General features: G+C 36.9%; 6 protein-coding genes and 1 long non-coding RNA gene across 10 annotated transcripts in view; 4 read left to right on the top strand and 3 right to left on the bottom strand.

Moving 5' to 3' along the window:
• Positions 1-96: 96 nt before the first annotated feature.
• On the bottom strand, positions 97-3,868 carry LOC140963234 (uncharacterized). The gene is made up of 2 exons (XM_073422523.1): positions 2,334-3,868; positions 97-2,260 (listed from the first exon to the last, which is right to left on the bottom strand). The coding sequence occupies exons 1-2, from the start codon at positions 3,866-3,868 to the stop codon at positions 97-99; spliced, it is 3,699 nt and encodes a 1,232-aa protein (XP_073278624.1).
• A 1,736-nt stretch (positions 3,869-5,604) lies between these two features.
• LOC140963604 (mitochondrial outer membrane protein porin of 34 kDa-like) lies at positions 5,605-8,124 on the bottom strand. The gene is made up of 6 exons (XM_073422995.1): positions 7,943-8,124; positions 7,733-7,800; positions 6,843-6,953; positions 6,552-6,638; positions 6,256-6,464; positions 5,605-6,131 (listed from the first exon to the last, which is right to left on the bottom strand). Exons 1-6 carry the CDS (start codon positions 7,989-7,991, stop codon positions 5,825-5,827), a joined length of 831 nt encoding a protein of 276 aa, XP_073279096.1. The 5' UTR covers positions 7,992-8,124; the 3' UTR covers positions 5,605-5,824.
• A 1,234-nt stretch (positions 8,125-9,358) lies between these two features.
• Positions 9,359-10,484, bottom strand: LOC140962770 (uncharacterized). 2 transcript variants are annotated; one of them, XR_012172613.1, is made up of 4 exons: positions 10,079-10,484; positions 9,820-9,968; positions 9,583-9,742; positions 9,359-9,447 (listed from the first exon to the last, which is right to left on the bottom strand). It is a non-coding gene; the product is annotated as an uncharacterized lncRNA (long non-coding RNA). The 2 variants fall into 2 exon arrangements; XR_012172612.1 differs by having other exon boundaries at positions 9,583-9,722.
• A 90-nt stretch (positions 10,485-10,574) lies between these two features.
• On the top strand, positions 10,575-14,593 carry LOC140962769 (ubiquitin-conjugating enzyme E2 2-like). Its single transcript, XM_073421752.1, has 6 exons — positions 10,575-10,714; positions 11,034-11,166; positions 11,276-11,301; positions 11,820-11,909; positions 12,834-12,922; positions 14,251-14,593. Exons 2-6 carry the CDS (start codon positions 11,042-11,044, stop codon positions 14,377-14,379), a joined length of 459 nt encoding a protein of 152 aa, XP_073277853.1. The 5' UTR covers positions 10,575-10,714; positions 11,034-11,041; the 3' UTR covers positions 14,380-14,593.
• Positions 14,594-17,143: 2,550 nt separating this feature from the next.
• On the top strand, positions 17,144-21,899 carry LOC140962905 (protein IQ-DOMAIN 31-like). Of its 3 annotated transcripts, XM_073421986.1 has the most exons (8): positions 17,144-17,320; positions 17,519-17,578; positions 18,171-18,287; positions 18,630-18,893; positions 19,356-19,559; positions 19,677-19,754; positions 20,134-21,163; positions 21,632-21,899. In XM_073421986.1, the coding sequence occupies exons 3-8, from the start codon at positions 18,213-18,215 to the stop codon at positions 21,661-21,663; spliced, it is 1,683 nt and encodes a 560-aa protein (XP_073278087.1). In that variant the 5' UTR covers positions 17,144-17,320; positions 17,519-17,578; positions 18,171-18,212; the 3' UTR covers positions 21,664-21,899. The 3 variants fall into 3 exon arrangements, with proteins under 3 accessions (XP_073278087.1, XP_073278085.1, XP_073278086.1); XM_073421984.1 differs by lacking the exon at positions 17,519-17,578; XM_073421985.1 differs by lacking the exon at positions 17,144-17,320 and having other exon boundaries at positions 17,345-17,578.
• A 907-nt stretch (positions 21,900-22,806) lies between these two features.
• Positions 22,807-25,400, top strand: LOC140962348 (tubulin alpha-1 chain-like). Its single transcript, XM_073421214.1, has 3 exons — positions 22,807-23,058; positions 23,837-24,442; positions 24,553-25,400. The coding sequence occupies exons 1-3, from the start codon at positions 22,966-22,968 to the stop codon at positions 25,195-25,197; spliced, it is 1,344 nt and encodes a 447-aa protein (XP_073277315.1). The 5' UTR covers positions 22,807-22,965; the 3' UTR covers positions 25,198-25,400.
• Positions 25,401-26,319: 919 nt separating this feature from the next.
• Positions 26,320-27,799, top strand: part of LOC140963233 (small ribosomal subunit protein uS4y-like) — a 2,121-nt gene continuing 641 nt past the window's right edge. Inside the window, exons 1-2 of the mRNA XM_073422521.1 lie at positions 26,320-26,483; positions 27,412-27,797. Of these exons, the coding sequence (XP_073278622.1) occupies positions 26,456-26,483; positions 27,412-27,797 (414 nt within the window). The 5' untranslated portion in view covers positions 26,320-26,455. The remainder of the gene's footprint in view (positions 26,484-27,411; positions 27,798-27,799) is intronic.

Below are 27,799 nucleotides of genomic sequence, written 5' to 3'. Positions count from 1 at the left end.
ATCCCTGAAGTAGAGGACAAGTCATTCGCCACTGTAGCGCTCACATCTCTGGAGAAGAAGATTTGAGATTTTTGGAAATTGACTCGTTGGCTAGAGCTAAATAAAGCAGAATTTGTTCAAGCAATCCATGATAATATGCAGCTGGTCGGTTGAAGCTTCAGCAAAAAGAACCATATCATCAGCAAAGAGCAAGTGTGATATGAGAGGACCATTTCTAGATAGCCGGATGGCTTTCCAGGATCCAATGTTCACGGCCTGGCAAATAATGTGGCTAAGACGCTCAATACAAAGAACAAAGATATATGGAGATATTGAGTCCCCTTGTCTAATTCCTCTGTCAGGTTTGATCCAGTCCATTTGTTCTCCATTCCACAAGATAGACAGCCTGGGAGTTGTGATGCAATTCATGATGTTTCTGATCCATTCCCTGTTGAGACCCACGTCAGTAAGTGTTTCCCGAATAAAGTCCCATGAAAGTCTATCAAAGGCTTTCTCTAAGTCAATTTTTATGGCCATATACCCTTTAGCACCAGATTTTTTCCTCATGGAGTGGAGCACCTCTTGGTACACAATGATATTGTCTGAAATCTGGCGACCTTGGACGAAGCTGCTCTGGTATGGCCCAATGAGATCAGGCATAACAGTCTTTAGCCGATTGGTCATGGTTTTTGTGAGGATTTTATAGCTCACATTGCAGAGGCTAATTGGTCTAAATTGGGTTACGAACTCCGGGTTAGGGACTTTTGGGACCAATGTGAGGAAAGTATCATTTGTCCCCAACGGAATTTCTCCGGATTCGAAGAAATTAAGAGCAAAGTCGCATATAGATTTACCAACGATGTGCCACATTTTCTGATAGAATCCGGCAGGAATGCCATCTGGTCCGGGAGCTTTGAATGGAGACATGTCAAAGAGAGCCCGCTTGATCTCGTCTGGTGAAAAAGGTGTATTTACGGCGAGAGAATGAGCTTCTGGCAGTGGTGGGAAACAACATCTTCCCATCGGGGAGGATGCACATGTCTGGTCTGAGGTGTACAGAGAGGAGTAGAAATCTCTGATTTTGTTTTTAAGTTGGTCCATATCTGTTATCCAAGTTTCATTGTCATCCTTGAGGGCTTCGATCTTACTTCTAGTTCTTCTGACCATGGTAGAAGCATGATAGAATTTGGTGTTTCTATCACCGGAGACAATCCACTCCTCCCTAGATTTTTGAAACCACAAGAGTTCTTCCTGTTCCAGGACTTTATCTAATTCTCTTCGCAATTTAGCTTCAAGTTTAAAAAGACTATGTCGAGGTTGGTTACCCAAACTTCTTTGCACACCCTCTATTCTTGCCACTAACTTCCTCTTTCGATGGTGGATATTACCAAATGTTGAGAAGTTCCAACTGGATAGTGTATTGGCCATTTTTGAAACATTATCACTGAGCGTATGTTGGTCATGCCATTCATTTCGAACTACTTTGTGAAAATCTTCATGGGTGAGCCAGGCTGCCTGGAAACGAAAGGGGCCTTTGTATTTGTAGTTTGAGTTTCCAGCAAGTCTAACGAGCAATGGAGCATGATCTGATTGTATGATAGGAAGGTGGGTCACCCTCGCTTCTGGGAATAGCTCGCTCCATTCAATCGTACACACTCCCCTATCCAGACGGGCTCCTTTGAAGGTTGCGCTACTGAGACCTCTTACCCAAGTGAATCTGGATCCGGAAAAACCAATATCTATAAGGCCTTGATTGAAAAGCCAGTCGTTGAATCCAGAACTTCTATGGTGGGTTGCACCTTCGGTTGTACTAGTTTCGTGCTCGTAACTCACGGAATTGTAGTCACCAATAGATAGCCACGGCCCTTGTATGTTAAGGTTTTCCTTGGTGAGATCTTGCCAAAGTCTCTTTCGAAGAGTGGGATTTGGGCTTCCATAGACTATTGAAAGAAGCCAAGGAGCCGAATTGTTTGTCTCTAGACGTGCTAGGACAAATTGTGGGTGAGAGTACAAAATCTCCAAAGTGACATCGTCATTCCAAAAGATCCAAATGCCTCCGCTGAACCCAACTGCTTCAACCCTTACCCAATTTTCATACTTCATCTTGTTGCAGATGGTATCCGCGTGTGTTCCTGAAACTCGAGGCTCTAGCAAGCCTAGAATCTTTGGGTTATGAATTTTGATCATATCTTTGAGGTAGCGGTTCAGTTCTTTAGAAGCCGCACCTTGACAATTCCAAACCATGAGATTCATGTGGAAACCCAGCAGATTAATATTGCACCTGCAAAATGTGCAACAGAATACTTACCATTCACTAGGAGGCTTAGACTTGTTGGGGCTGGGATGTGCCCAACAAAGTCTCCTTGACGACTTCGTTTTCTCCCTTATCTGCATCGTGTTCCATTAAATCTTCATCTCCTGGGTGTCTAGGTATGAGGGGAGGGTCTTGGTGGTGCTCATCAACCAAATCTTCTTCCAGAAGGATGTCGTTCTCCCATGACTCCCGGCTTGGCCTGTTATGAATTACCTCCCGAGTTATATGAGTGCCCCCCTGTGATCCTCGAACTAATACATGTTCTTCTTCAGCAGCAGCGTGTCTTGGTCGATAATGGTACTCCGGCCTTCCCATGTTGTTAAGACCATGTCTCTGTTTCTCTTTAATTATAGAGTTGCTCTTGTCATTATTATGCGTGTGGGTCTCTTTGTAATTTACTTGAACATTGGGTCTCCTCCCTTTACCTGCTAAGTGTCCTGTCAAGGTGGGGTTATCATAGTGCATTTCGGTCCCATCTGCATTTAAGCCCATATCGTAGTTTGCTTCCTCTCCCAGTACTTCAAAATTCGAATGATGCATGTGGTTATGGTGGATAGGTATATTTTCCATATCCTTATTGTTTTTCTGATTTCCAAAATTATCCGATCTTCCAAATCTATTTTTGTCAAATTTTCGTGAAGGACGCGATACCATCATCCAGGGCCCGAATGTGTCCGTAACCTCCGCTGGAATTAGAACTTTCCTATTTGGCTCAATTGGATCTTTGCTGTGCTCTCCTCTCCCGTTTGTCGCCTGTGCCACCGCCCCGTCGAAGTTCTCAGCTGCCTTTGAGGCTGTGCATTCTCCTTGGCGATGACCATATACCCCACATTTAAAGCAAATCAAGTGGATGCCCTCATACTCGATTTTACGGACTTTTCTTCTCAACATAAACTTAGCGAGAAGTGGTTTGTTGATGTCCACCTCCACGCATATTCTGGCGAATTTGCCTCTCGAGACTAGGCTGGTAGCTTGATCAACTCGGATGGGCCTTCCAATCTTACTGCCGATTTTCATTAGGAATTCTGTATCGTAATATTCAATGGGGAGACAAGGGAATCTTACCCAAACCAAAACTTTTTCTGTATTATCCGAGAGTGGATCAAAGTTAGGATACCATTCTTTGACGATCAAGTAATGGTCCAGCACCAACCACGGACCGCCGTATTTCGCAAATTCGTAATCATCTAAGGATGCGAATCGAACGAGAAAATAATCATTTTCGAGAGCAACTAGTTCCAGGGGTGCCTTTGGTTTCCATAGAGACTTTATTCGGCGGAGGAGGTAGTTGTATCCAATTGACCTGCCCATCACCTTGACAATTAAAGTTTGCTGCCAGGGTCTGCGAAGCCTTCTTTTTTCCTCCTGCGAGATCTTGATAACTGGGCATCCTTCATCCTCTTCGTATTCTCCGTAGAGGTCATCGTCCGATATGAATCCATCATTCTCCTGGTATCTATCTGTTAGGTTATTTGCCTGGGTCCCGAGCAGGGTTTCTTTGAAAGAGCTTTGTTTCATTTCGGTAGTTGTCGCCTTTGGTGTCTCTATCACCATGTTGACATGATCGGATCCCATAGTGCGATCTTCTGTTGCTATCTTTGATTTTTTCGTGCTTCGTTCTAGGAGGTCTTTTTCCTCTTGAGACATAGAGAGAACTTTTTAAAGATATTGTGAATCCTTAATTTACTGTTTTAATTACTGAGATTTGTTCGTTTAATCATTAAAACATTAACTAAATAAGGAGGAAAATTAAAAATTTATTTTTTCAATTATTTTTTTATTATGTGTGAAAATAAAATAAACAAGCCTAATGCATGAGACGGGGGGAGAAGTATGCCAACGGCAATATGGTTTGAAAACTTGGTTGAAGGCACCTATAAATATTCAACAATATGATTTTTTTCTATCGACTTTGGTTAGTTAATGGAAATTTTTAAATAATAATTTTGTTGTGAATAGTATGTAGTGGATTATAAATTCCATATCAACTAATAATTTAACCAAACAATGTTTTTATGAACGGTTATGAAATTCAATATCGGTATGTTTTGATACTTTGGTCCACTCTCTCGGGTAGAGATGGCAGCCCCATACTAAATATGTACCGAACCGGGCAGGTTAGACCATGTGGAACGGGTTCACAACTAAGTTCGGGGCAGGATCCGAGTTTTAGAGGACTATCTCGCTATTATATATGTTATTAATAATATAATATAATTATAATAAATATCTTATTTATATTTTTATTTTTTAATTTTTTAATATTTGAATGAGTTTATTCTAATAATTATACTTTTTTTTCTTATTAATTAAACACAACATTCATAAATTTTAATTTATGATAATATTTTTTTATTCTTAAATATTATTAATTCAAATTTGAAAGATAACTTTATTGATTTATTAATTTGTAAAAAAAATTTACTTTGTATTGAATAAAATCTACAAATAATAAAAATTTTAGTGCGAAACGGATCTAAATCGAGGTAGGGTGTCGGATTTGGCCAAATCTATCTCCAAACACGTCCCATTGTCATCCCCAATATTGGGTATCGAATGGCCTTGTCAAGAAAGCCCATTTACGAAGTTTTTATGGACCTGATATGCCCAAATAAATAATTCATATCCACATTGTATCCTTTTTTTTAAGCAACATTGCATCGTCTTAAGATCTTGCTCATCAAATACAAGACATATCAGCGTATTGCATTGCATAGTGGTAAAATATGTTTGATACTAGCCATCAGATTATCTGGTGAAGATGTAGAGTTTCTTTGGTTCATAAAGCAAAAAAGTGTACTCCTCCTTTGAAGGGGACTTGTAAAATTTGAGCTACAGGAGTTCCACACGACCACCGTTTCAGAGAAAACAAATCAATATCAAACCTAACAGCAATATATCAGTAAGTTTGATCTATTTGTTCCGGTCACGCACATGGCGTCTGGTTAACTTTTCGATTAATCAGGTCGGCCTTTCTGATAGTGAATGAGGATATTTTAAGGTTAATCTACGTCATTGCCAAGGACAGGCAGAAGCGCACAGCCTTTACGACAGAGTTGTGTAAATCTACAAACAATATTACGATATACAAAGAGAACTTAAAACAGAATATTTTTTTTCTGAAAAATGAAAAGAAAAATGAATGAACCGTGATTGCCCCCTTGTGCCCGTTGAGTACAACTACTCAAAATGGACGTCACTCCAACATAAGATAAAACACATTCTTCTAATAAAGCAATCACACATAAGGGAAACACATCACTTCAGCTGAGACAGGATTGGAAACCTTATGGTCGCATTTATACGATGTCTAGTCAGACAAAGAAAGACAAACTTGCATTGATGGGAGAAAATTTCAGAAGCTAAGTTGAAACCGACGTATACTAGTTCGGTACATTGAAAAGGGAGAAAGGATAACTACCATATCAAGTTTAAGAACTGCCATTATTTCTAAAATCACCAATATAGTCCGCCCAAAAAACAAGCAATACAACGGTTTTCATGCCCATAAAAGCATCACAATCAGTTATCTCATGGCTTCAGAGCCAAGGCCAGACCAAACTTGGCACTTTTGTCGATAGACTTGGTGTCCACCTCAGTCGAAATGGTGATAAGCGACTTTGGGCGCCATTCATGCTGGATTAAAGCACTTGCCTTGCCAAAGTGGTTGACACGTGCCTTCACAGTGGTCAGTGGATCCAATGAATGCTGAGTTCCAACAGTTATGGTATTCTCGTTATTCGAAAAGCTGTGGGTCACCTCTGCACCAACAGCGGTGTTGGTCAAAGGGCTCACAGTGTGGTAGTATGATGCACTCACGGTGTCACCCTTGTCATTCCTGAAAGCAACATAGGTTCGACATTTACTAGAGACAATCTTTATGATACGTCATTTGAATGAAATAGTTTTCAATGAAACTAGAAGGGAAAAGTATTCAAGAAAGCCAAAAATAAACGACTTACAGAGTTAAAGCAGCAATAAGGTCAGAATTTGTAAAGCTTGCTCCAAAGTTCAATTTGGTCAAAGCTCCTTCTTTGGTATCAAAAGAAAGATCGCTCCCAAGAGCAACGGTACTGTTCCCCAGAACACCAGAAAAGTTGACAATGGGATTTGCGGTCAACCCTATGCTTGAGCTTATCCCGGCATAATCATGCAAGTATTGAAGTTCCAGCTACAATTATAATACAAACAGAATCAGGTCAAATCCCCCAAGATATAGTCCTTGACAAGGCCAGAGACTATGTAGGTTTTAGCTTACCTTCCCAGACCTTTGATCGGGAACTCTGAAGCTTAAAATTGTCTTGAGCCCAGGAGCAGGCTCATCAACCGTGATGGTGGTTAAGAGCTGAAATTCGTTCCATAGCTAGTCAAATGCTTAAAAGGATGCATAAATTCAATCTAAATTTTTTCAACAATTTGTAAGAACTGTTTACGTTACAGCATAAGAAAGATGATATACAAAGTATTTATCCACAAAAAATAACAATTATTGGTAATTAAAGATGTTGCATTTCATGATAAAAGCACGGATGTAGAAGAAAGACTATACGTTGGAGGCGGTATCCACTTTAACATCAGTTGTGATATTTTTGTGCTTCAACTGAGTGTTGATATCAGCCAAAAACAATTCACCTTTCTTTGTTCCGGTAGAAGTGAGAGTCTGCAAACAAAGCACCAAATTAGCCAAATAATAGTAATTCATCAATGTCCATGGATACATAGCAAACTAAAATATACTGCTAAATTGCTGCGCCATGCGCTCAAAGCATAAAAAATGTGAATCACCCAGACGATATCCATCCCACCAGATGACATGTTGCAAGCACACCAGTAGTAAATCAAACAACATACCGAAGAGGAATTCTAATTTGAAAATCAAATCCTTAAGCATCACAAAATTCTTCAATAGGAAAAGCATTTAAACTTCTTCATACATAATTAAATTTAAGATGAATAAAATCAGATACTTGACAAATGGAAATGAATCCAACTGATTCAGCATTACAATTCATATGGTCGAAATATATAAAACATGATAATGTAACAGCACAAAAAGTATGAACTTGTGTAGAAACTTGAGCTCAAGCACTGACGCATGCACAAAAACAGTACCAACATTAATAGTTCACGCTAATGATGAACTACTAAAATTAGCAATCAAATATTTGAATAAAGCACGTAAAAGAAAGAAACACATAAACTGTCTCGAATGCCCGCAACATCAATCAAATCACTACTAGATCATAATTCATAGCAACGAAAGAGGAACAAACATAATGAGATTCGTTAATAATTATTAAAAAAAATAACAAGTCAACATTTCAAGATCAACAATTAATTAGAGGATTTTGTGGCATCATCAGGCGTAATTAATCACCGCGGACAAAATAAACCGATTCTGTTTTTGAAACAATAAAACCCCCATAAATCGATACTTACAATTCCAGTGGGCGAGTAGGTAGTGATAGTAAACTTCTGGTCAGCCTGATAATCCTTGTTCAAAAGATCTAATTCCAAGAAATCGAATCAGTAAAAAAAAGAACTAAAAAATTCCAAAAAAAAGAGAGACCAAAATGCAACATAAAAATTTGAAGAAAGGATATCCAACATTCATCAAAATCACAATAACAAAAGAATGAAAAATCAAACCTCTAGCTCTTTTGCCAATGTCGGAGTAGAGACCCGGACCCTTGCCCATGGTTTCCTTGATGAACTTAGAGAGAAAAATGCTGTGTGAGAGTGCGATATTTCTAGAAAGCGAATTGGTGGAGGATATATATTGTGTCTAAGGAGGGTAAAAGCCCTAATTTTTTTGAAGAAATGTGAATGTGGTGCTAGGAATCTCAGCCGTTGATGAGAGATTGTAGTGCTCAACAGCTTGATCTGCGCCGTTTATTTAGGTACTAAGCCGAGCGCTAATTTCTTTGGCAATAAGATAGAGACAAAGGTGTATTGTTCTTCAAGAAAGTTCAAATTTTTAAAATGGAATTAATTAATTGTTCGGGGAAACAGTTTGGAAACCATTGACAAAGAATTTCATATTTATTGGTACATTATTTGTGCTTGGCCAAATATTTATTTTGATTTCGACACCCAATCGACTTTTTTTTCCAATTCCTATAATATCTATAATCATAAGTTTGGAATCAAATAAGAGTTGATCCGAACCGAACCCAACTCAACCAAATCAATTTTTCGGGTCAGCTATCGGATCCAACCCGATCTGATCCGAACCCGAAAACCCCAAACCCAAACATGATTTTTTTCAGTTTGAATCGTGTCGGGTTGATGAGTCGTGTCTGATTTTGACACCCCTAATTTCAAGCGCATACCACAAAAATAACTTCTATGATATTTAATTAAGAGACATTTTATTACAAAACCTCTCCTTCAAATCTGTCTTTGACATAGATACTACAAATGTAACAATTGTAGTACAGCATTTCATAATTTTTAAGGGCACAAACTTGATCAAGACAACCAACGGCACCTAAACTCACCTTAACCCAGGAAAACCAACATACATTCTCAGGTTAACAAAATTAGCAGATATTATATTTCCCAGATCACAGTCTTGAGCCCACTACATACTGGCAACATGACCTCTGAAGTTATGTATCGGCCACCAAGACGCTTACTCACTGTCAGATTCATCTGCCAACCCCACGTTTGAGGCCTGTGGATTCTTGTACCCCTTGATTTCATCGCCATAACGTTTTTATCAGCCCGTGCTTTTGCTTCATATGGAGCTTTCTCCTCAGCTGCAGAATCAACACCACCAGTGTGGTGACCAAAAGTTGTAATTCTACAAAGTTATGTTTGGGAGAAGAACATAAAGGCGCTGATGGCCCTCTTTGGTGCATTTGGGTCCCTTTTCTTCTTCTGTTTTTTCTTCTTTGACCCATCTTCGTCACCATCTTTAGTTTTTTTCCTACTTGGCGATGCCTTGAAAGAAAGCTCTTTCTTGAGTTTCTTTTTGAGCGGTACCTAAATCAATCCATCAATGGAGTCTCAACACAAGGCAGAGAAACTTAATCACATCATGGAAATTAGTAGTAGTAAATCTACCTCTTTCTCCTCCCCATTGTCATTACCATCAGATTCTCCTTCCCCTGAATCATCGGTAGGGGAGCCTCCATCATCCTATTTTCATCCTGCGAAGATTTCAAACACAAGATATTACAAATAAAAAAAATTTTGTGCACACTAATGGTGTGTTTTCATGTCCGCTTTGATTGAAATAGTAGAAGCTAATATAATTAATAAATTCAAGAAAATGACAAACATACCTCTTCATGGCTCTCATCTCCTTCATTCTTGATGCGCTCAAGATGCGGGTCAACAGCATCATCATCTTCATTCTGCAGAACAGCTGCCACTCCACTCCCTCTGTAGTCTTAGCACTCCCCAAGTTCATGATCTTCAGGCCCTTGATACGGTAACAACATACTAATATACATAGTCAGAATTTAACTAGAAAGACTCTTCTAACGCGAAAAATAAACAATCGGGAAGAGGTAACTAACCTAATGAAGTCAAAAAGTGAATGATACTCATTTCTTTGAATGTTTCGGAAAAGGTGCTCCTCCTGCTCAGCCTTAAATCTAATGAGAAGATCAAAGTAGTGCGTATTTGAACCTGCAGCAGTATCCCTCTCAAACTCTACTTAGTCAATCTAGATTAATATTAAAACAGCAAACCCATCAACTTCCACAGAACAAATACAAGCATATTATACATAAAGCTGGATAAGGAAATATTTATAATTAAAATTGCAAATTCTACCTCCTCGTGAAGAATGATAGCGGGTGGTCTGGGTAAAAAGAAAAAGCTCTTTCGAGGGGGATAAAGAACTCCATCTTCAGCTTTCAGTGATGATTTCACAGCATAGCCATCCTAATTGCTACGGAAATTTCCAGGTTTAGTGACTTTGGCACCAGACAAACCACGGAGAATGGTGATTAAGACTTCGTGCACGAATCCCTGATATTTTAAAACATCAATATCATCAGAATGATCATCAAGGAGAACTTCACTGGAAAATCATAATCAGTTTCAAGTGATGGAGGTTTAGTTTTATGCAGAACGCGCGGAAAGAAATTACTCTGTGAGATCGGTGCAGAGAACATTGCGCTTACTTAAACCGGGGTTGAGTGATCTATTAAAAAAAACGAATATTTAAACTAAAATCAGACATCCAGCTTACATCTGACGCCAGCTAAAAAATCTGCCCCTCATTTTATTATTATTATTATTATTATTATTATTATTATTATTATTATTATTATTATTATTATTATTATTTATATTTATTTATCATGACATGCTAATATTTAGTGGGTCTCAGTCTCACACTAGCAACGATTGGTAGCCAGGAATTCACAGAAGAGAGAGACGAAAATTAGCAGCACTGAGTTCCAGGTAATTTTCTACTGTCTGCTTCGTACTGGAATCGATTTTTGTTTTTTTTTTCTGCGAGCCTGTGTGGAAAGCTGCGTATTCATGCTTATGGATCCACGGGTTCCGGTTTTTTTTTGATGATTAACTATATTATCACGTAGGGTTTAGGTAATCGTTATATTTAGAGATTGTAGCCTTAAGATGGAAATGGAAACGAGTCTATCTCAGATTGAATTGATTTGTCGCAGGTTTTGATAGTTGAAGGTTAATTATCTGGATGCAAATACATTAGAAGGTCATTTTAATTGTAAATATGATGCTTTATTGGTGGTGATTGCAGGCGGCGGGATGTCAACGGCATCAAGGAAGCGGTTGATGAGGGATTTCAAGCGGTTACAGCAGGACCCTCCGGCTGGCATCAGTGGCGCGCCGTATGATAACAACATTATGCTCTGGAATGCTGTTATATTTGGGTATATTTTGCCATTTGTTCTTTTCATTTTTTTTTTGCTTGTTGTTGGCGATCAATTTAGAAATTACCATTTTTTTACTGACCTGTTATTATTATTTTTGTAATTGCAGGCCAGATGACACTCCTTGGGATGGAGGTGGAACATTCTATCATCGAATCTAGTTCTCCTCGAAATTTGTGGATAACTTATACTCTGATACGATTATTTTTATGTCTATACTTGTTTTAGAGTTTGCTTATAAGCCTAGGTTTATGCAGTGATGATATTTCTGCTCGTGCAAATGATACTCAACTTCATCAATGGCGATCATGTGCATCTGGTCTTACAAATTTGAAAGTTAGGGTTTAGGGGATGTGTTTCCTTGGGCGGCATTTGGTGTGACAAGTTTTTGTTTGGTCTTAGTAGCCTCAGTTGTCAAAGATTTCGTATTCCAAAGATCTTCAATTCAGATTTACCGTTTTATTAAAATGACACAAATCCAAATACTTTCCATTCCTCGTATGGTGCATTATACCAGACGCTCTTTAATTTTTCCAGTGGGTTATTTGAGCTGTGAATGAATTTCTACAAAAAAGACTTGATTAGAGTTTTGTTAGGTTTATAATCATTTTCTATTTGTCATTTGTTTCAACCATTCAATTGTTTACTATTAGGTACGTTTAAGTTGACACTTCAATTCACGGAGGATTACCCAAATAAAGCCCCGACAGTGCGGTTTGTATCTAGAATGTTCCATCCCAACAGTAAGTTACTGTAATTTTTCGTTGCTTGGTTTTAAAATTTTTGCATGATTGTCTATTCCTGGTCGGCTTTTTTTTCCTTTGGATGCTCACATGCTAAAATAGATGATCAATGCAGCACTTATTAAAAAATTATCAAGTCATGCCTTCATAAACCCAGGTTTTGCATAAGAAGAAACTGTGCGTGTTGTTAAAAAAATTGTGTGAAGTAGCTCCTTGAATGCAGCGAGTACTGACATTGGTCTTCTTGGTTGCCTTTTCTTTTTGGTCAAACTTATTATTATTAATGTAGGTTGTGATGTCATTTCTCCAATATGCTACATAAACTTCATACCTTCGGTATCTCAATTAATTGATTGTCCTGGGTATTGTGGTCAACTTTACTTGTATATAGTTCTGTTTGGCATATTGTGTATCTACTTCCTAAGCAACAAGGGCCATGTTCTTAGGTGACAACATTGCTTAGTGGCGATGTGTTATAGATTTGAAGGAACCACTTAACCTCACTGTTTTATTCAATATCGCATGTTTCTCCTGCTTCGGTGTGTTTTGTTGCTGCACAATGAAATTTCTGTTTATTAATGAATTCAATAATTGTTTTTATCGAAATTGGCCTCTTCAACACCTTCACATAAAGTTTCTTATATCTCAAATTTAAACTCACTAGCTTTTGTGCCTCCTTTTTATTTTCGGGGTCCAATGGGTTTGTCTATTATTAATTTTTTTTCAACCGATATGTTGTGAAAAATTGGCACGCACTTGCTGCTGAAAGTGACTTACCATTTGTGTCTAGACCAAACTAATCTAATGCTATGATATGGAATCACCATGATTGATAATTTGTTCCAAAATAACGTGTCTAAACATAATTGACCGAAATATTTATTATGCACTCATCATGTTCTCATTTACTTCTGTTGTGATCAGTTTATGCAGATGGGAGTATATGCTTGGATATTTTGCAAAATCAGTGGAGCCCAATATATGATGTAGCTGCCATACTTACATCTATTCAGGTACACTGAGGCTGAATTTGGTTTGTGTGATGGGATGAATGTGATTGTTTGTTTGGACGATAAAAACTGTGTTGCGATTAATAATGCAGTGATTTGCTATAATGGTTGAACGGATTAAGATAGTGATAGGAAATATACAAGTTTACCCCTTGAAAATTATATAATTTTTAATTTTTTGAAAATTTTTGATGAAATTTTCCACCATCCACCATCCACTTTCATATGAAATTTGTTAGTGAGATTAATTTCTCTTTTCTACACTCCATCACAGACAGACCTCGTTCATCAATCACCTCTTAACATTCTTAATTTATTTATTAATCTCCCCTTTACTCCTCATCTCCTCATATTCCCACCTTCTATCCCTCTCCTTAACAAATGATGGTTGGTTGCTATTTGCTAAGGTAGATGCTAAAGAAACTTCAAGAATTTTAATTATTTTTTGTGGGGGTGTGGCACTGGATTGTGGGGTAAAAAAAATCACTCCGAGAAAAATGGGCGGACAATCACCAATGTAGCAGTTAACACTGAGCCCATAGATTCTGTCAGCCGTAGAATTCAGACCAAATACTTGATAGGTAGCATTTTTAATCAATCCAGCCATAATCAAAGCAACTAAATGCAACCTAAGTCTATAAAGTGGTAAATACAATATTTTCTCTACATCGCGGGGCATCAGTTATTCACACTTAAATTTTCAAAAAATAATAAAATTTTGAGATCTAATTCTTTCTCCTAAAAGTAGGATTTGATTGACAACATGCAGTTGAATTGAGTTAGTTTCTTTAATTTTATTAAAACATGGATGTTAATATCCAATTGGAGCTATCAGCTATGACTATGCTCAATAACGATGTAAACTTTTGTTTAGCGAGATAGATGATCTAGGTTTTTTTTTCAACTTCATCTCTTGTCTGAAACTAAGCCTACAGGCCGTTTACTTTTTTGGCAAATAGATTTATTGGGCTTTGGGAATTCCTGTGATCTTGATCAGGAATCAATAATATAAAAGAAACTATAATTTCTTTGTTATGTCTCCTGGTCAGAATTAACATAGAGTTGTGTTTGCCTCTCAGTTTTCCTGAATTAGCAATGTGTATAAGCTGCCTTGGATTTAATAAAATTGAAGTCAGTACCTTCCGATGTCATCTATTGTACAGAAAAAACGAATAAAATATTCAAATCCAATGGACAGAATAAAATTTGATGAATGGACTAATAGGTTGTTTTTCAGATCTCTCCATAAAAAAGGATATGCTGAATCATGTGCTTTCATTTTACTCCAGTGAATATTCAAACATCATCTTTAATTTAATTTTTTCTTACAGTCATTGCTTTGCGATCCAAATCCAAACTCGCCAGCAAACTCTGAAGCTGCTCGATTGTTTAGTGAAAATAAGCGTGAATACAACAGGAAGGTGCGCGAAATCGTCGAGCAGAGCTGGACAGCAGATTAGCGTTTTCATCTCAAGGACGCGTTACAGGAAATCGCAACTGATGGGCAAGATTCAACCTGCAAGGTCATTTCTCCTGTTAGAGTGATCTTTGTTTGTGCAAAACATTTGGTTCAGTATTATTCCTACGTTATCGACTCTCTTATACTTTGCAAAGACACTGTTATGATTGTATTAACTATTACATACTCAATTTCAGGGACCCTGAGTTTCTTCATCTCTATATGTTTCGGTGCTCTTGTTTGTCATATGTACATAATAATATCTTTTATCAGCTTGAGTGAACATTTATTGAATTGTCTGAATTTCCAATCTATTTCGCGAGTTTCTGTATAGAAACAAGATTCTAGATTTTCCAATGAACAACCCGTGAGATGATCTCTTAATAGAGTTATTAACTTATTACCAGTTTCATAGGCGAGATCAGATATCTCTCTTACCTGCTGGTTTTGATGACTCTTTAGAAATTTTTGGTGTGAAGGGCTTGTATTCAGCTGTTGAGGAAATTTTTCTTCAGCTAAGAATTTAATAATATTCATCAGACCGGTTCTTAGCAGTGCAGATCTCTTGTTTTAAATGGTATTCCATCTCCTTTATAATATGTAAATTTATCGATCGTATCGATAACATGGACGTGCATATGTCGGTAAACATAGCCATAGGCGTAGCAATATTAAAGGAGCTAAGTTGTCATCATGAGATGGATTATTGTCAGTCGATTCTTGGGCCACTCTTTATGTTGTGTTATCTCAAACAGAATCTTTATTTTAAATCACCAACCATATTAGATTGCATCGTCTCTAGTTACTTCAAATCTATCTGTTTCATCATGAAAGTGTTGATATTTAATCGTTCACTACATACTGTAAGACTTTTCCTCTGGAGCTAGCGTCAGGGTAGTTTTATTTCACTATCTTCCTTTGCTATAAAGCAGCCGCGTACGCATACGGTACGAGCGTGTGTGTGTTCCATATAGAATTGTGGTTATGAGTCAAAACCATATATGTGATTGCATGGTTTCGTGAAAACGGGGGTTGTGATCACTGATCAGTGGTATGAGTTGTATTTCTGGTTTGTGCAAATTTGCGTTTCGTTTAATTGCATATTTTTCAAGTCAAATAATTATTTCGGCAACACATATTTGATATTATCAATATTATCATTGTCTAAATTTGTCAATAGATCAAAACAAATGTCCATAGGATTCCCCCGAGATGGAAGCTTGATTTCATGCCACACAATGCGTGTGTGTAAAATGCCTCGAATTAAATTAAAGTTGTGGCATCATATCCTTAAAATGTCGGTGGTTATTGAATACACACAACCAACTACTCTAAGTCGCATGTGTTTGCGTTGGACTCGTGCTGCACTTGGAGCCGGGCACGTATATTATATAGCCTAGATTTATAAGATCTTGATAAGCTATTCATATGATATGTTTTGAGAATATTCAGAGGTTCCAGTATTCAACCAAATTTATCATTTCATGCTTTTGATTCAAGGCAAAAAAAAAATTGTTGCGGCCTCATCTGGATTCTTCTTTCCCAACTTGATTTGGTGCAACCAATAAGTAAAAGAAGGGGGGGGGGGGGACCTGGCCAGCTTGCATATCAGAATCATGGGTTAATTAATGTTGGAAAATTGTTGTAGGATTACAGAGTGCTTAATTGAAAAACTATTCGAATAAAATAATTAACCACAAATTAAGTTATGTAAGGAAAGTGACATCGAATAATCCTCCAGATATTACATTTTGTAGTGAGAGTCAAATACTCGTTTTAGCCCAGCATTGCTGGGATTTGTAAATCGAACTCACTGTCACGAATCACATTTAATTTGTTGTCCCTTGTACCTCTATAAAAATGTTTATTTTATTTATTTATTTTCGTCTTCTGTTTAGTTTTTCTTTTAAATATAAAATTTATACTTTTGTAGAAATACTAATAGAAGAAATAAAAAATAAAAAATGACGGGTTAGATATAATCCAAAATTTTTTTATCGGGGTAATAACTAATAAATGAGTTTCAGTTGTTCGGAATTGAAAAAAAACATGTCTAGTATCCCTTAAAAATTGCTATTATGTATTAACAATATGAACCTTTGATGAGATCCTACAATGATGTTATTATTCATAAATTGATTCAATGTTATCATTACTTCAAATATGTAAAGTTGATAACATATGAAAATGTCAAATATGAATAACTAAAAAAAAATAGTTTGTGATACTCATAAAAAGAAACTTAGAGATAAAAATTAGATTTTTACTCTGTTTTCATCAAGTATAATTATGATGTCTTATATGATATCTCATTATCTTGTGAATATTTTCTTTATGAAAGCTCGTTTTCTTGTAAATTGTTGAATTTGTATTGTTTTTTTCTCACGTATTTCACAAGAAAACCTAATTTATCCAATGATGTGTAATAATAGGTGTGGGATTATTATTTTTTTGGGGGAAGAATATTAGGTTTAGGTGTATGATTTATTTTTCCGTAATTACAAGTCGACCTTGGAAGCACCTAACTCAATTATTTTGACACTTATTAATTCTAATTATAATTCTAATTAATAATAATGGTAATGCCAATAATACACAAGTTGATTTTGTCTTAGACTATTAGTAGGCACACACGCGTATATATATTGAAGCTAATACTAATTTATAATAATTTCATAAACAAATCAAATGGATATTTATTGGTTAAAAAACAAAAACAAAAACAGATGATATTTATTTAATATTTTAGTATTTTTTTTATTTATTTTTTTATTGTAGTCCACCCCTCCGCAAACTAGCCCACCATCTTTGTGCAGCAACCGGAAACTTTTAGCGAGAGGAACATGAAAATAGGAAGAGGACGGTGAAGGAACTCTGGGAGTGAGTTGATATTAACAGCGGTCCATTTTTCTTGCCTTGAGTGCGTGAAACTAATCCAATCGGTATGGGCCATTTGAAGCATTTTCATTTCTAATTTTTTTTAAAGCTCACTTACTTGTCAATCCATCGTTCTCTTGAATTTTTTTTCCCACTTTATCATTTACATTTGGCTGTTTTCTTGAAAGAGAAAAAGAATTGATTTTTTTATTTCTCAACTGGGTCTTTGTGTGTGTTTGGATTTTGTGGATGATTTTTTGGAGGATTTGAGTTGCTGACTTGCTGTGGGATCTGGGACTTGAATAAACCTTTTGGTATTTCAGGTACAGAAAATCCCAGATCTCATCTGCAATATACTTTCCTCTGTTTTTTTTTTGAACCTGTTTTATGTGCTTTTGTGATCTTGCATTTACTAATATAGTTGTGGATTTTCCTGTGGTTTATGAGTTCGGATGCAGATCTTGCTGTGTTTCTGCATTTTTAGCTCACTAATTTTAGTTTTGCATGACGTGTTAATATCTTCATTTCTGTTTTTTAGTTTGTCTGGAAATGAAGATTGATGATGCTAGTTGTCATAATCTTTTGACTGATATGTTTATGTTAACATTTTTCTTCTTTTTTGCTGGGATCTTTTGGGGGAAATTTGTAGCAAATTCTCCTTCTCCGTGTGACTTCTAAATGCGGCCATTGTTGTTCCTATAAATCACGGCTTTGTTCTGTATTACATATTTTATTTACTTGATATCTAGATATGTTGTTTTCTTGGTAGGCAGTAGAACGACTGGCTTTAGACAGTGACCAATTTTTTGTTTTTTTAGTTGATTTTCTACGTCGGTATCTATTTTCCCCTTTAGAGTTGTTTTTATTTATTCCCATTATTGTGGCGTGAGGATTGATCTTAATTAAAATATGCAGCTTTTGGACTGAGTAAGTGTTGTTTCAAAGCCGTGGTTTGCCATGGGAAAGTCTCCTGGGAAATGGATCAAAACTGTCCTGTTTGGGAAGAAGCATTCTAAGGCTAATTTATCCAAAGTAAGACATTTGTTGTCTAAGCCATTTGTGACCTCAGAAATGAAAGCTTTAATGCTGCATTGTTAGTTTGTTGTTTCTTATGGTATGCATGTGATGACCCAGACATCATGCCATAACGGGAGTTCTATAAACTATTAATCTCAATATTTTGATATTTTTGAACTAATTTCACATGTTTCTTATTTCTGATTTTTTATCTTGGGAAATGTAATTTTACCATCAGATCCATGTATGTTATCCTTGGCTTGAAGATATTGTTGTAACGATGTTCTGGCATAGTATCTAAATTCTATTGTGCTGATTGCACTTGCTGTTGGATGTAAAAATGTGACTCATTATTAGGCTGCCGCAAATACGCGAGTAGAGAAACGGGCAGGAGATTCTTCACTAGTCACAGATCCACCCCTGTTGACTAGCAGAGATGCAGAGAATACAGGATTTGGGAAGGGAGTATCTGGTACTCCTTATGATCCTACTGAATTGTATCCAGGGAACCAAGACGTAGATTTACAAAGTAATTTTGTACCAGTCCCATCTGGTGATGCGGAGATGATTAGGCAAGAGCAAGCTGCTACGAAAACACAAGCGGCCTTTAGGGGTTACTTGGTAAGGCTTTCTGGTTGTCAATTGATATTGCTACTTGGTTTTTGGTGGTTTTTTTTTTTAAATCTATATTTTTTATAGGAGGTTGTTTTGTTCATCTTCGTGGTCTCATGGGTTTAATATTGCATGTTTTGTATAGGAGTTGAGAAAGAAATAGGTTTCCATTATCTCCAAGAATAGGTAAAGGTTTTGTGTCTGCATACGCTATTTTAATACTGTGACGGTATCTTCAACCACGCAACTTTCAGTTATTTTAAAATTGGACTAACACACTTTTCATTATGTCAGTGCTTTTGTCAAATATGTGACTACTGTGTTTATTGATGTAAATCACTTGTCATTATTAATTGAACTTTTACAGTTTATTAACGCGGCTTCTTGAAAAGAAGTGTTTTATCCACAAATGGTAATGTGACAAAAAAATGGTCTTTACATGTTGTATTTCTATTTTCAACATGTCCACAGGCTCGTCGTGCTTTTAGGGCTCTTAAAGGTATCATAAGACTACAAGCTCTTATACGGGGTCATATGGTGAGGAGACAGGCTGTTGCCACTTTACGTTGCATGCAGGGAATTGTTAAATTTCAGGCAGTGGCTCGTGGACGAAGAGTTAGACTCTCGAATACATTGTCTGGATGGTGTAAAAAATACAATATTGTAGAGTTTCAGGTAGTGTAAAAGTGTGTAACCGAATTGATTAAATTCTCTCTGTTAATCTCTGAGATGTTTGAACTCTGTACTAGGGCATTGAAGCTCTTGTTTTACTCTGCTTTTATACTTCATCAGGATGCTAAACAGGCGGGCACTGGAGCAAGTACATATCTTGGGTCAGAGAATCTAGCCACCAAAGCGTTTGTCCGCAAGGTTTGTATTTGGTTTTCACTATTATCTTAGGCCTAAAATGACAGTTTGTTTGGGCAAAACCAAAAATGTTGGGAAGTCATCTAGGCTCGTTCATGTGTTTACATTTGAACAGTTACCATAAGGCCTTTAGTTTGGCTAATAAGCTCTTAATGCATATACTTTTCAACAAACTACGTTAACTCAGTTATAACTTGGAAAGGTTCTAATACCTTATTGCACGAGGTTTACTAATCACCAATGGATCTTCAGATAACATCTTATTGTATAGGCATGTTCTGAGAATAGAGAATGTTAAAACTAAATATATATCACTTCAATTATTTCCAACTAATGTATAATTTTTTGGAAAGATCTGATTGACACACTTTCATATTTGTAGCTTCTTATCCAATTGCCAACTGCTCTGCCGATGAGTCTTCAATATGATCTGTCCAAACCAAATTCAGCTTGGAACTGGCTTGAGCGCTGGTCGATATTTCACTTTTGGAAACCGTGTCCACATTCGAAAAATGTTTTGATCAAGCCTCCGCAAAAGCGGGGTGGCACACAAGCTATTGAGTTTAGAACTGGAAAATCAAAGAGAAGTATTAGAAAGGTTTCTGCCCTTGTTAATGGGGACACTGGTTCTTCAGCTTCTGTTGATGAAGATAAGCCCAAACGCAACCCAAGGAAAATCACAAGTCATCAAACAGAGTTGGTGCAAGAACAACACCAGAGTGAACTTGAGAGGGTTAAACGTAATTTAAGAAAGGTTTCTGCATCTGCAGCGGATGCTTCTGAAAAATCAGAAACACAAAATGAGAAGCCACTGCCAGAGCCGCAGCCAAGTACGGAAATGGTGTTGAATACTTCTGCTTCTGATGTTCCTGAGCAGAAAAAAGTAATTTCTTCTGAAAACCCATCTGGATCGGACTTTGTGGCTAATAAACTGGCTTTAGAAGAAGTTCCTTCAAATATAACAGCAACGGATGAGCTAGTAGATGTGCCACAAGATGATCATCCTGTTACTGAGTTTCATTCCTTGGAAAATGGTGGTAAGTTAGAGAGTCCTCTAACTTTCAACGAGGAGTTGAGCTCTAAAGAGGAGCATAGTAACAAAGAAAATCAGAAACTCAAGAAAAGGAGATCTCTTACAACAAAGCAAGAACATCCTGAAAATATCTTACAGAACACCCCAAGTGTACCGAGTTACATGGCAGCCACTGAGTCTGCCAAAGCAAAGCTTAGAGCTCAAGGGTCATCTAAAATTGATGAAGATGGTTCCAATCATGTGTATGACCGGCGGCATTCTCTTCCCACTTCCTCTGATGGTAAATTAAGCTCACTGTCCCCTCGGATACAGAAGCCAATTCAAGCTAATGGCAAGGGTGGAAACAAACCTAGCCGATCATTAACCGTTACCAGAGATGGTACTGTTCATTAACCTATGTAGTTTAGATACTCATTCTCCCAATACATTTCTGTGCTGTCAATCATCATTGTTAAAGTATAAAGCTATTGTTTTTTTCACACCTTTAGTGAGCTTGAGCTTTCAGGAAAAGTGATTTATCATGATACCAGAGACAAATGATTTGATCACAAGCTTGAGACCCCCTGGCGTGCAATTCCTATTTGCATTTCACATAGTTGGTCTTGGGTGGTTATCCTTATGTGTTTGTCGTATGATATCAAACCAGCATGCAAGTTTATGTCTTAGACATTAATTCCGAGTATAATATTGAGTCTCCAACTTATGCATAAAGGGTTTTTAAAATAGATAAATTAGTGTTCGTAGAACCTTTTAATGTAGCGATCGATATGATATTCCATTTCCTTGGCATTCGTAGTTGATTCTTCTCGTGTGCTTTCTTTTTCATTTGGGGTGCCTTGCATTTCAGATAAGACACAGCAGCCCGGGTGGAGGAGATGAGATAATGGTCGTCAGCTAATCCCGAACGTGTGGGCATCGTGTGAGATATCGCCGACTGCATTTTAATTCGGTTCTCGTCGTAGAGTCAGTGTTAGAAAGATGACGATTAATGACAAGTGATTGACGATATTTGAATCTTGCATGTTTTCATCTTCTACCGTGTGGTTTATTCTTGTTTGTATAGTCAAATACTGAGAATCAGTGGTTTAATTAAATTTAATTTGAATTGTGTGCTACATATATAGTTTAATTTCATGTTTCCCTTTATTACACACTTTAACTTTCATTCCCCAATGTTCTTTCTTTCTTAAAATTTTTTTTTATTTTAACTTTAGAAACATCACTTGAGCTTTTTTCCCCTCAACCAAAAAAAAAAGGGACATCATTAGATTGCAAATAATTAATTAACTCTGTGTCTCATTGACTCATTTATCTTTGTTTTTTTGTCGGATATTTGAGACATAAGCTTGCAAATTGCAAGTTCCATTATGCCCTGAAATAATTAATTTAGCTTTTCTTCAAAGCTACACATCACCAAACTTTCAATTTTAATAATTTTTCAAACATTTACTCATCATTTTAGATATAAAATAATGATACATCCATAAGTGCATCGAGTGTACAAGCTTTTGAAGTTTTTTAATAGAAAAGATATTTGGATGTCCTTTTAGACAAAAGAAGAAAAGAAATTCAATGTCATTAAATATTTGGACTTTTTCTTCAATTCTAATTTTAAAAGTACCCTTTTTTATCCTCAATGAAACACAACTAACTCTTGCTTTTCTAAATGAGTATTTCTAAAATCTTATTCAATAATATTTTTTTAAGTAAATTTCTCTTGTTTTATGTGACATTTGAAATAAAATGCAGGATCCATAAAAATTCATACTAGACCGTCTCACAGATCAATTTTATGTGTCTTTTATCATATTCGAACTATAAAAAAAATATTATTATTATTATTTTAAATATAGATCACATCGAATAGATATGATATCACACGATACAAACCTTTTTTTTAAATATTCATTCAAATTATCTTGCTATTTTTCTTTTGAAAATATCCAGAAAGTGGAGCCATGGTCACGTGATTATCCAGCTGTAAATCAAATAAATAATAAAACAAAATTCAACCCCAATTTTCGACCCACCGTTGCTACATAAGACATCTCCTCTTTTCAAATTTCTCCCACATTACAGCTTTAACCCAGGGACGTCTTTGTATACGCCTCTGGTGTTCGAGTTTCCCTTTTCTTCATTCAAAAGCCGATTCCTTCATTTTTATCTAAAAAATCAACGAAAATGAGAGAGTGCATCTCGATCCACATTGGTCAGGCCGGAATTCAGGTCGGAAATGCCTGCTGGGAGCTTTACTGCCTCGAACACGGCATTAAGGTCTGATGTTATTTTCCTCCTTCCTTTCTGAAGTTTTTCTTGCTAGATCTGAGCGGATCTATAAGATTCAGTGATTTTGTTGTGGATCGTTTTGGTATTTTTGTCAGATCTGGATTTTTTTTATTTAATGTCTCTTCTGGGGGAATTTGATCTGTTCGTTTGGTTTTTCGAGATGATATGAAAAATCAAGACTATGCTTTAACGCGACATCTAATTCATTAATCGCGTAACTTTATTTTTTCTTCCTGATGTTTTAGCTACATTTGATTTGTTTTTGGTCTGATATGGATGTTTTGCGTTTTGTTTTAGTGTCTGTTTTGGATGAAGCTGTGTCTTTACTACGATTTTATTTTGTAATGTGACTGGATTTGGGAAATGTATGGAATTTTTTTTGAACTCTTTTAGGACAAATCATTCCAATAGAACGAAAAAGTCTGACAAATTATAGATCCAAGTGGTTATTTCATTTTCCTTTTGAAACGCTTGATAATCCAAAATCTATATTAATTAATTCATTTAATATCCTTCACCTTTTGTGTGTGAGATTTCCATTGCATAATGTTCTTCGTACTCTTGTGCTATGCAGAATTCATATTCCGTAGATCCAGCCAGAATTTTATTATACCATTTTTTCCTTCTCTATTTACCTTCGAAAGTTTAGATCCAGAATAATTCTTGCTTGCTTAGTACATCATACTTCTGCGGGAGTACTGTGTGATTAATTTGAGGCATGGTTTGTTGTTTCTGGAAGAATTTATTGAATAATGTTTGTATGTAGCCTGATGGGCAAATGCCTGGAGATACCACAGTCGGCGGGGGTGATGATGCCTTTAACACATTCTTCAGCGAAACAGGCGCTGGAAAACATGTCCCTCGAGCTGTGTTTGTGGATCTGGAGCCGACTGTAATAGATGAGGTCCGCTCAGGTTCATATCGCCAGCTCTTCCACCCAGAGCAGCTGATCAGTGGCAAAGAAGATGCTGCCAACAACTTTGCCAGGGGTCATTACACTATTGGAAAAGAAATTGTTGATCTATGCCTTGACAGGATCCGTAAGCTTGCGGACAATTGTTCTGGGTTGCAGGGGTTTTTGGTTTTTCATGCTGTTGGTGGTGGTACTGGATCCGGCCTTGGATCACTGTTGCTTGAGAGGCTATCTGTTGACTATGGTAAAAAATCAAAGTTGGGTTTCACTATCTATCCTTCTCCCCAGGTATCAACCGCAGTTGTTGAGCCTTATAATTCCGTGCTTTCAACTCATTCCCTTCTCGAGCACACGGATGTTACCGTGCTTCTTGATAACGAGGCTATTTATGACATCTGCCGCAAGTCGCTTGATATCGAGAGGCCTACCTACACTAATCTCAACAGGTTGATTTCTCAGGTAAATAAATTTACTTGGCTCGGTAATACAGTATACGATAATATGATTCTTTATCTATTATTTTTCTATGTTTTTCTGTACGTTATTAATCTATTTGATAACTTGTCCAGGTGATATCTTCATTGACGGCATCTTTGCGATTCGATGGGGCGTTGAATGTGGACGTGAATGAGTTCCAAACTAACCTGGTTCCTTATCCAAGAATTCATTTCATGCTTTCCTCTTACGCCCCTGTGATATCTGCTGAAAAGGCCTACCACGAGCAACTGTCTGTTGCTGAAATAACTAACACTGCTTTCGAGCCGTCCTCTATGATGGTTAAATGTGACCCTCGCCATGGAAAATACATGGCTTGCTGTTTGATGTACAGGGGTGATGTTGTCCCCAAGGATGTTAACGCCGCGGTTGCCACCATCAAAACCAAGAGGACGATTCAATTTGTCGACTGGTGCCCCACAGGGTTCAAATGTGGTATCAACTATCAGCCTCCTACTGTCGTTCCTGGTGGTGATTTGGCTAAGGTCCAGAGGGCAGTGTGCATGATTTCCAACTCGACTGGTGTTGCTGAGGTGTTTTCGAGGATTGATTTCAAGTTTGATCTGATGTACTCCAAACGGGCATTTGTGCATTGGTATGTTGGTGAGGGTATGGAGGAAGGAGAATTCTCGGAGGCGAGGGAAGACTTGGCTGCACTTGAGAAGGACTATGAAGAAGTTGGGGCGGAGTCTCCAGATGGAGACGAGGACGAAGAATGAATGAATGGTGGTCTCTTTGGTTTGATATCGATTGCTTGTCTGTTTACTATTGCTTGTTCTTGTGTTGTATTGTAGTTGAATATCTCCCTTGTCTGCATTTCCGTGCTCTTCGTTATTCTTGCCTGGTTGTTTTACTTGAGATGATGTAATGTGTTATGCTGTGTTTCGCGTACTTTGAACTTGAATGGGTTTGATTTTAATTCTGTTTCTTTGTGTTCCATGTTGAATGTTTTGTTGTTTGTCATCCATAACTATTAACACGAGGAAAAATCTTATAACCGCGAAGAACACCTCCACACGTACGTGTGTTTTTGACACTAAATGTAAGAATTGATCCCAAGTTTATACCACTCAAAGATCAAATCAAGTTATCATTCATTTGTTTCCTTGTAACTAGTAATCTCAAATACATCTTGCATGGTAGATTGCTGTCTTTAGGGAAAAAAAAACTCGGGGCTCGTTGTCTATAAATCAATTCAAAGTTATGAGCAGAGCCCGTGAGGGAAATGTATGATCTTCGCCATGTATGAAGACCTCATTAACTTGACTATTCCCAAGTGTCTGATTAGCTTCTCACTATTATGATACTTTCTTCGGTTAGTGAATCAAAGTGCATAGCAATCTTCATGTGAAGCACGGTGCATGGAACCCAAGAGCACTAGAAAATTATACATGCAACGAATCCCAACTGAAACCACTTGTACTTAGCAGTGTTGAAACTTGGATTCCATCGCTGGACTAGTGTATGTAATACGAGAAGAAAAAACAACAGATTTCTTTCCCGTGTTAAAAAATAATACAACTCATGTCTGTTTTTTTTTCTTCCCCTATTTAATACTCGTTCTGAGCAGTGTTGCAACTTCATGTGAAATTATTCCACGGTACATTTTTTTAGGCAACAACTTACAAATAACAGATTTTTTAAGGAAATTTTTATCCTGATGATTGGGATTCCTTAGTTTTTCATAATAGCCTCTAATATATGTAATTCATGTTTGTTTTTTTCCTTCTCGTGTTTAAACGTTCAAATATCTTTTTTTTTTTATTAACGAAAATATATATTTGTAGAAGAAAAATTATTATGTTCACAATTTGCATATGGACCTGAGCATGAAGGCCAGTCCAAAAAAAAAATGCTTGGTGAGCAGAGCCCAGTTTCTATGTAGCCCAATCGCTGGAGTAGGGTTTGCCGCTTTAAAATTTACTCTGTATGATGCATCAATCGTCTTCCTTTGCCAGTGCAACGTAGCGGGAGACGATGGTGAACGTTAGTTTCTACCGCAACTGTAAGTTTCTGAAGGAAATGCACGTCTTTTTCATTGTTTCCTACTTGGTCGATATTGTAAGAGTTTCGTGAGCAATTGATCTAGGATTTTAATGTGTTATTTTTTTTATTTGGATTCCCGATATAAAAAAATATATGTTGTGATTTCAAATCCTGGATTAACGATCTAGATTCGCTGCCTTTTGGAATTAATTTGGCCCTTTGTTGGAAATCAGTTTGAAGTGTATTCTGTTTTGGGAAATTTGGGGAGAAGGAGTGCATTGTGAAATATTTAAAAAAAAAATCCATAAATCAATTTATTTAAATGTCTTTGTGTTTTAAGTATAAATACATCATTAAATTTGATTACATATATACATTTATTTTAAGAAGAAAATTTCGACCACGTTTTGGTCGACCCAAACATAAATCGACCATTGTTGGTCGACCAGCTTTGGTCAAAGACCAAAGCAATTTGGTCGACCAAATTGCTTTGGTCTACCATGAATTCATGGTAGACTTGGTCGACCATATTGTCAACCAAACAATGGTCGACCATTTGAGGGTCGACCATTGTTGATTGTTGTGTTACTCAATATCTCGATTTGGAGAAAAAGATTCGTAAATTTTAATTGAGGTAAGATGTGTGTCGACTGAGAAGAAAAAAAAAAAGAGAATTAATTAAGTTAAAAAATTTAATCGTAGTTAATGTAATAATCAAAAGTCAACTCTTTTTTTCTTAAAAAAAAAAATCAGAGTCCTTATTTTTTAAATACTTTCTATCTCACTCCTACTTTTTTAACTGACCCGTTCTGTTTTGCTGCTGTGATGTGTACTTTTTTTTTTGCTTTTAAATAGAACAGGATCGACTTTTATTTAGTTTTTCGATCTCAATTTATTCAATATCAGGTTTTTCAAAACTAAATTTGATGTACAATGATTTTTGTTAGATGGGAAGACTTTCAAGAAGCCTCGCCGGCCATATGAGAAGGAACGATTGGATGCTGAGCTGAAGCTTGTTGGAGAATATGGGCTTCGATGCAAGAGGGAGCTGTGGAGGGTTCAATATGCATTGAGTCGCATCCGTAATGCGGCAAGAATGCTTCTCACACTTGATGAGAAAGACCCTCGTCGTATTTTTGAGGGTGAGGCCCTTCTTCGAAGAATGAATCGTCACGGGCTTTTGGATGAGAGCCAGAACAAGCTTGATTATGTGCTCGCATTGACCGTTGAGAACTTTCTTGAACGTCGTCTCCAGACTCTTGTTTTTAAGGCTGGTATGGCTAAATCTATTCACCATGCTCGTGTGCTAATCAGGCAGAGGCACATCAGGTGTGT

Source organism: Primulina huaijiensis, chromosome 17 (genome assembly GCF_012295235.1).
Source record: "Primulina huaijiensis isolate GDHJ02 chromosome 17, ASM1229523v2, whole genome shotgun sequence".
Lineage (NCBI taxonomy): Eukaryota > Viridiplantae > Streptophyta > Magnoliopsida > Lamiales > Gesneriaceae > Primulina > Primulina huaijiensis.
Note: the sequence above shows the minus strand (reverse complement) of the source record. Positions and strands in the feature narration are given on the sequence as shown.

Excerpts from the sequence above, each read along its gene's own strand:
- LOC140963234 (XM_073422523.1), bottom strand. The coding sequence starts at position 3,868 with ATGGGATCCGATCATGTCAACATGGTGATAGAGACACCAAAGGCGACA. Across the intron at positions 2,261-2,333 it reads GAAGTCGTCAAGGAGACTTT|GTGCAATATTAATCTGCTGG; the intron begins GTTGGGCACATC and ends CACATTTTGCAG.
- LOC140963604 (XM_073422995.1), bottom strand. The coding sequence starts at position 7,991 with ATGGGCAAGGGTCCGGGTCTCTACTCCGACATTGGCAAAAGAGCTAGA. Across the intron at positions 7,801-7,942 it reads CATTGGCAAAAGAGCTAGAG|ATCTTTTGAACAAGGATTAT; the intron begins GTTTGATTTTTC and ends TCTTGGAATTAG. Across the intron at positions 6,465-6,551 it reads CCGATCAAAGGTCTGGGAAG|CTGGAACTTCAATACTTGCA; the intron begins GTAAGCTAAAAC and ends TTATAATTGTAG.
- LOC140962769 (XM_073421752.1), top strand. The coding sequence starts at position 11,042 with ATGTCAACGGCATCAAGGAAGCGGTTGATGAGGGATTTCAAGCGGTTA. Across the intron at positions 11,167-11,275 it reads TGGAATGCTGTTATATTTGG|GCCAGATGACACTCCTTGGG; the intron begins GTATATTTTGCC and ends TTGTAATTGCAG. Across the intron at positions 11,302-11,819 it reads TGACACTCCTTGGGATGGAG|GTACGTTTAAGTTGACACTT; the intron begins GTGGAACATTCT and ends GTTTACTATTAG.
- LOC140962905 (XM_073421984.1), top strand. The coding sequence starts at position 18,213 with ATGGGAAAGTCTCCTGGGAAATGGATCAAAACTGTCCTGTTTGGGAAG. Across the intron at positions 18,288-18,629 it reads CTAAGGCTAATTTATCCAAA|GCTGCCGCAAATACGCGAGT; the intron begins GTAAGACATTTG and ends ACTCATTATTAG. Across the intron at positions 21,164-21,631 it reads ATTAACCGTTACCAGAGATG|ATAAGACACAGCAGCCCGGG; the intron begins GTACTGTTCATT and ends CTTGCATTTCAG.
- LOC140962348 (XM_073421214.1), top strand. The coding sequence starts at position 22,966 with ATGAGAGAGTGCATCTCGATCCACATTGGTCAGGCCGGAATTCAGGTC. Across the intron at positions 23,059-23,836 it reads GCCTCGAACACGGCATTAAG|CCTGATGGGCAAATGCCTGG; the intron begins GTCTGATGTTAT and ends GTTTGTATGTAG. Across the intron at positions 24,443-24,552 it reads TCAACAGGTTGATTTCTCAG|GTGATATCTTCATTGACGGC; the intron begins GTAAATAAATTT and ends TAACTTGTCCAG.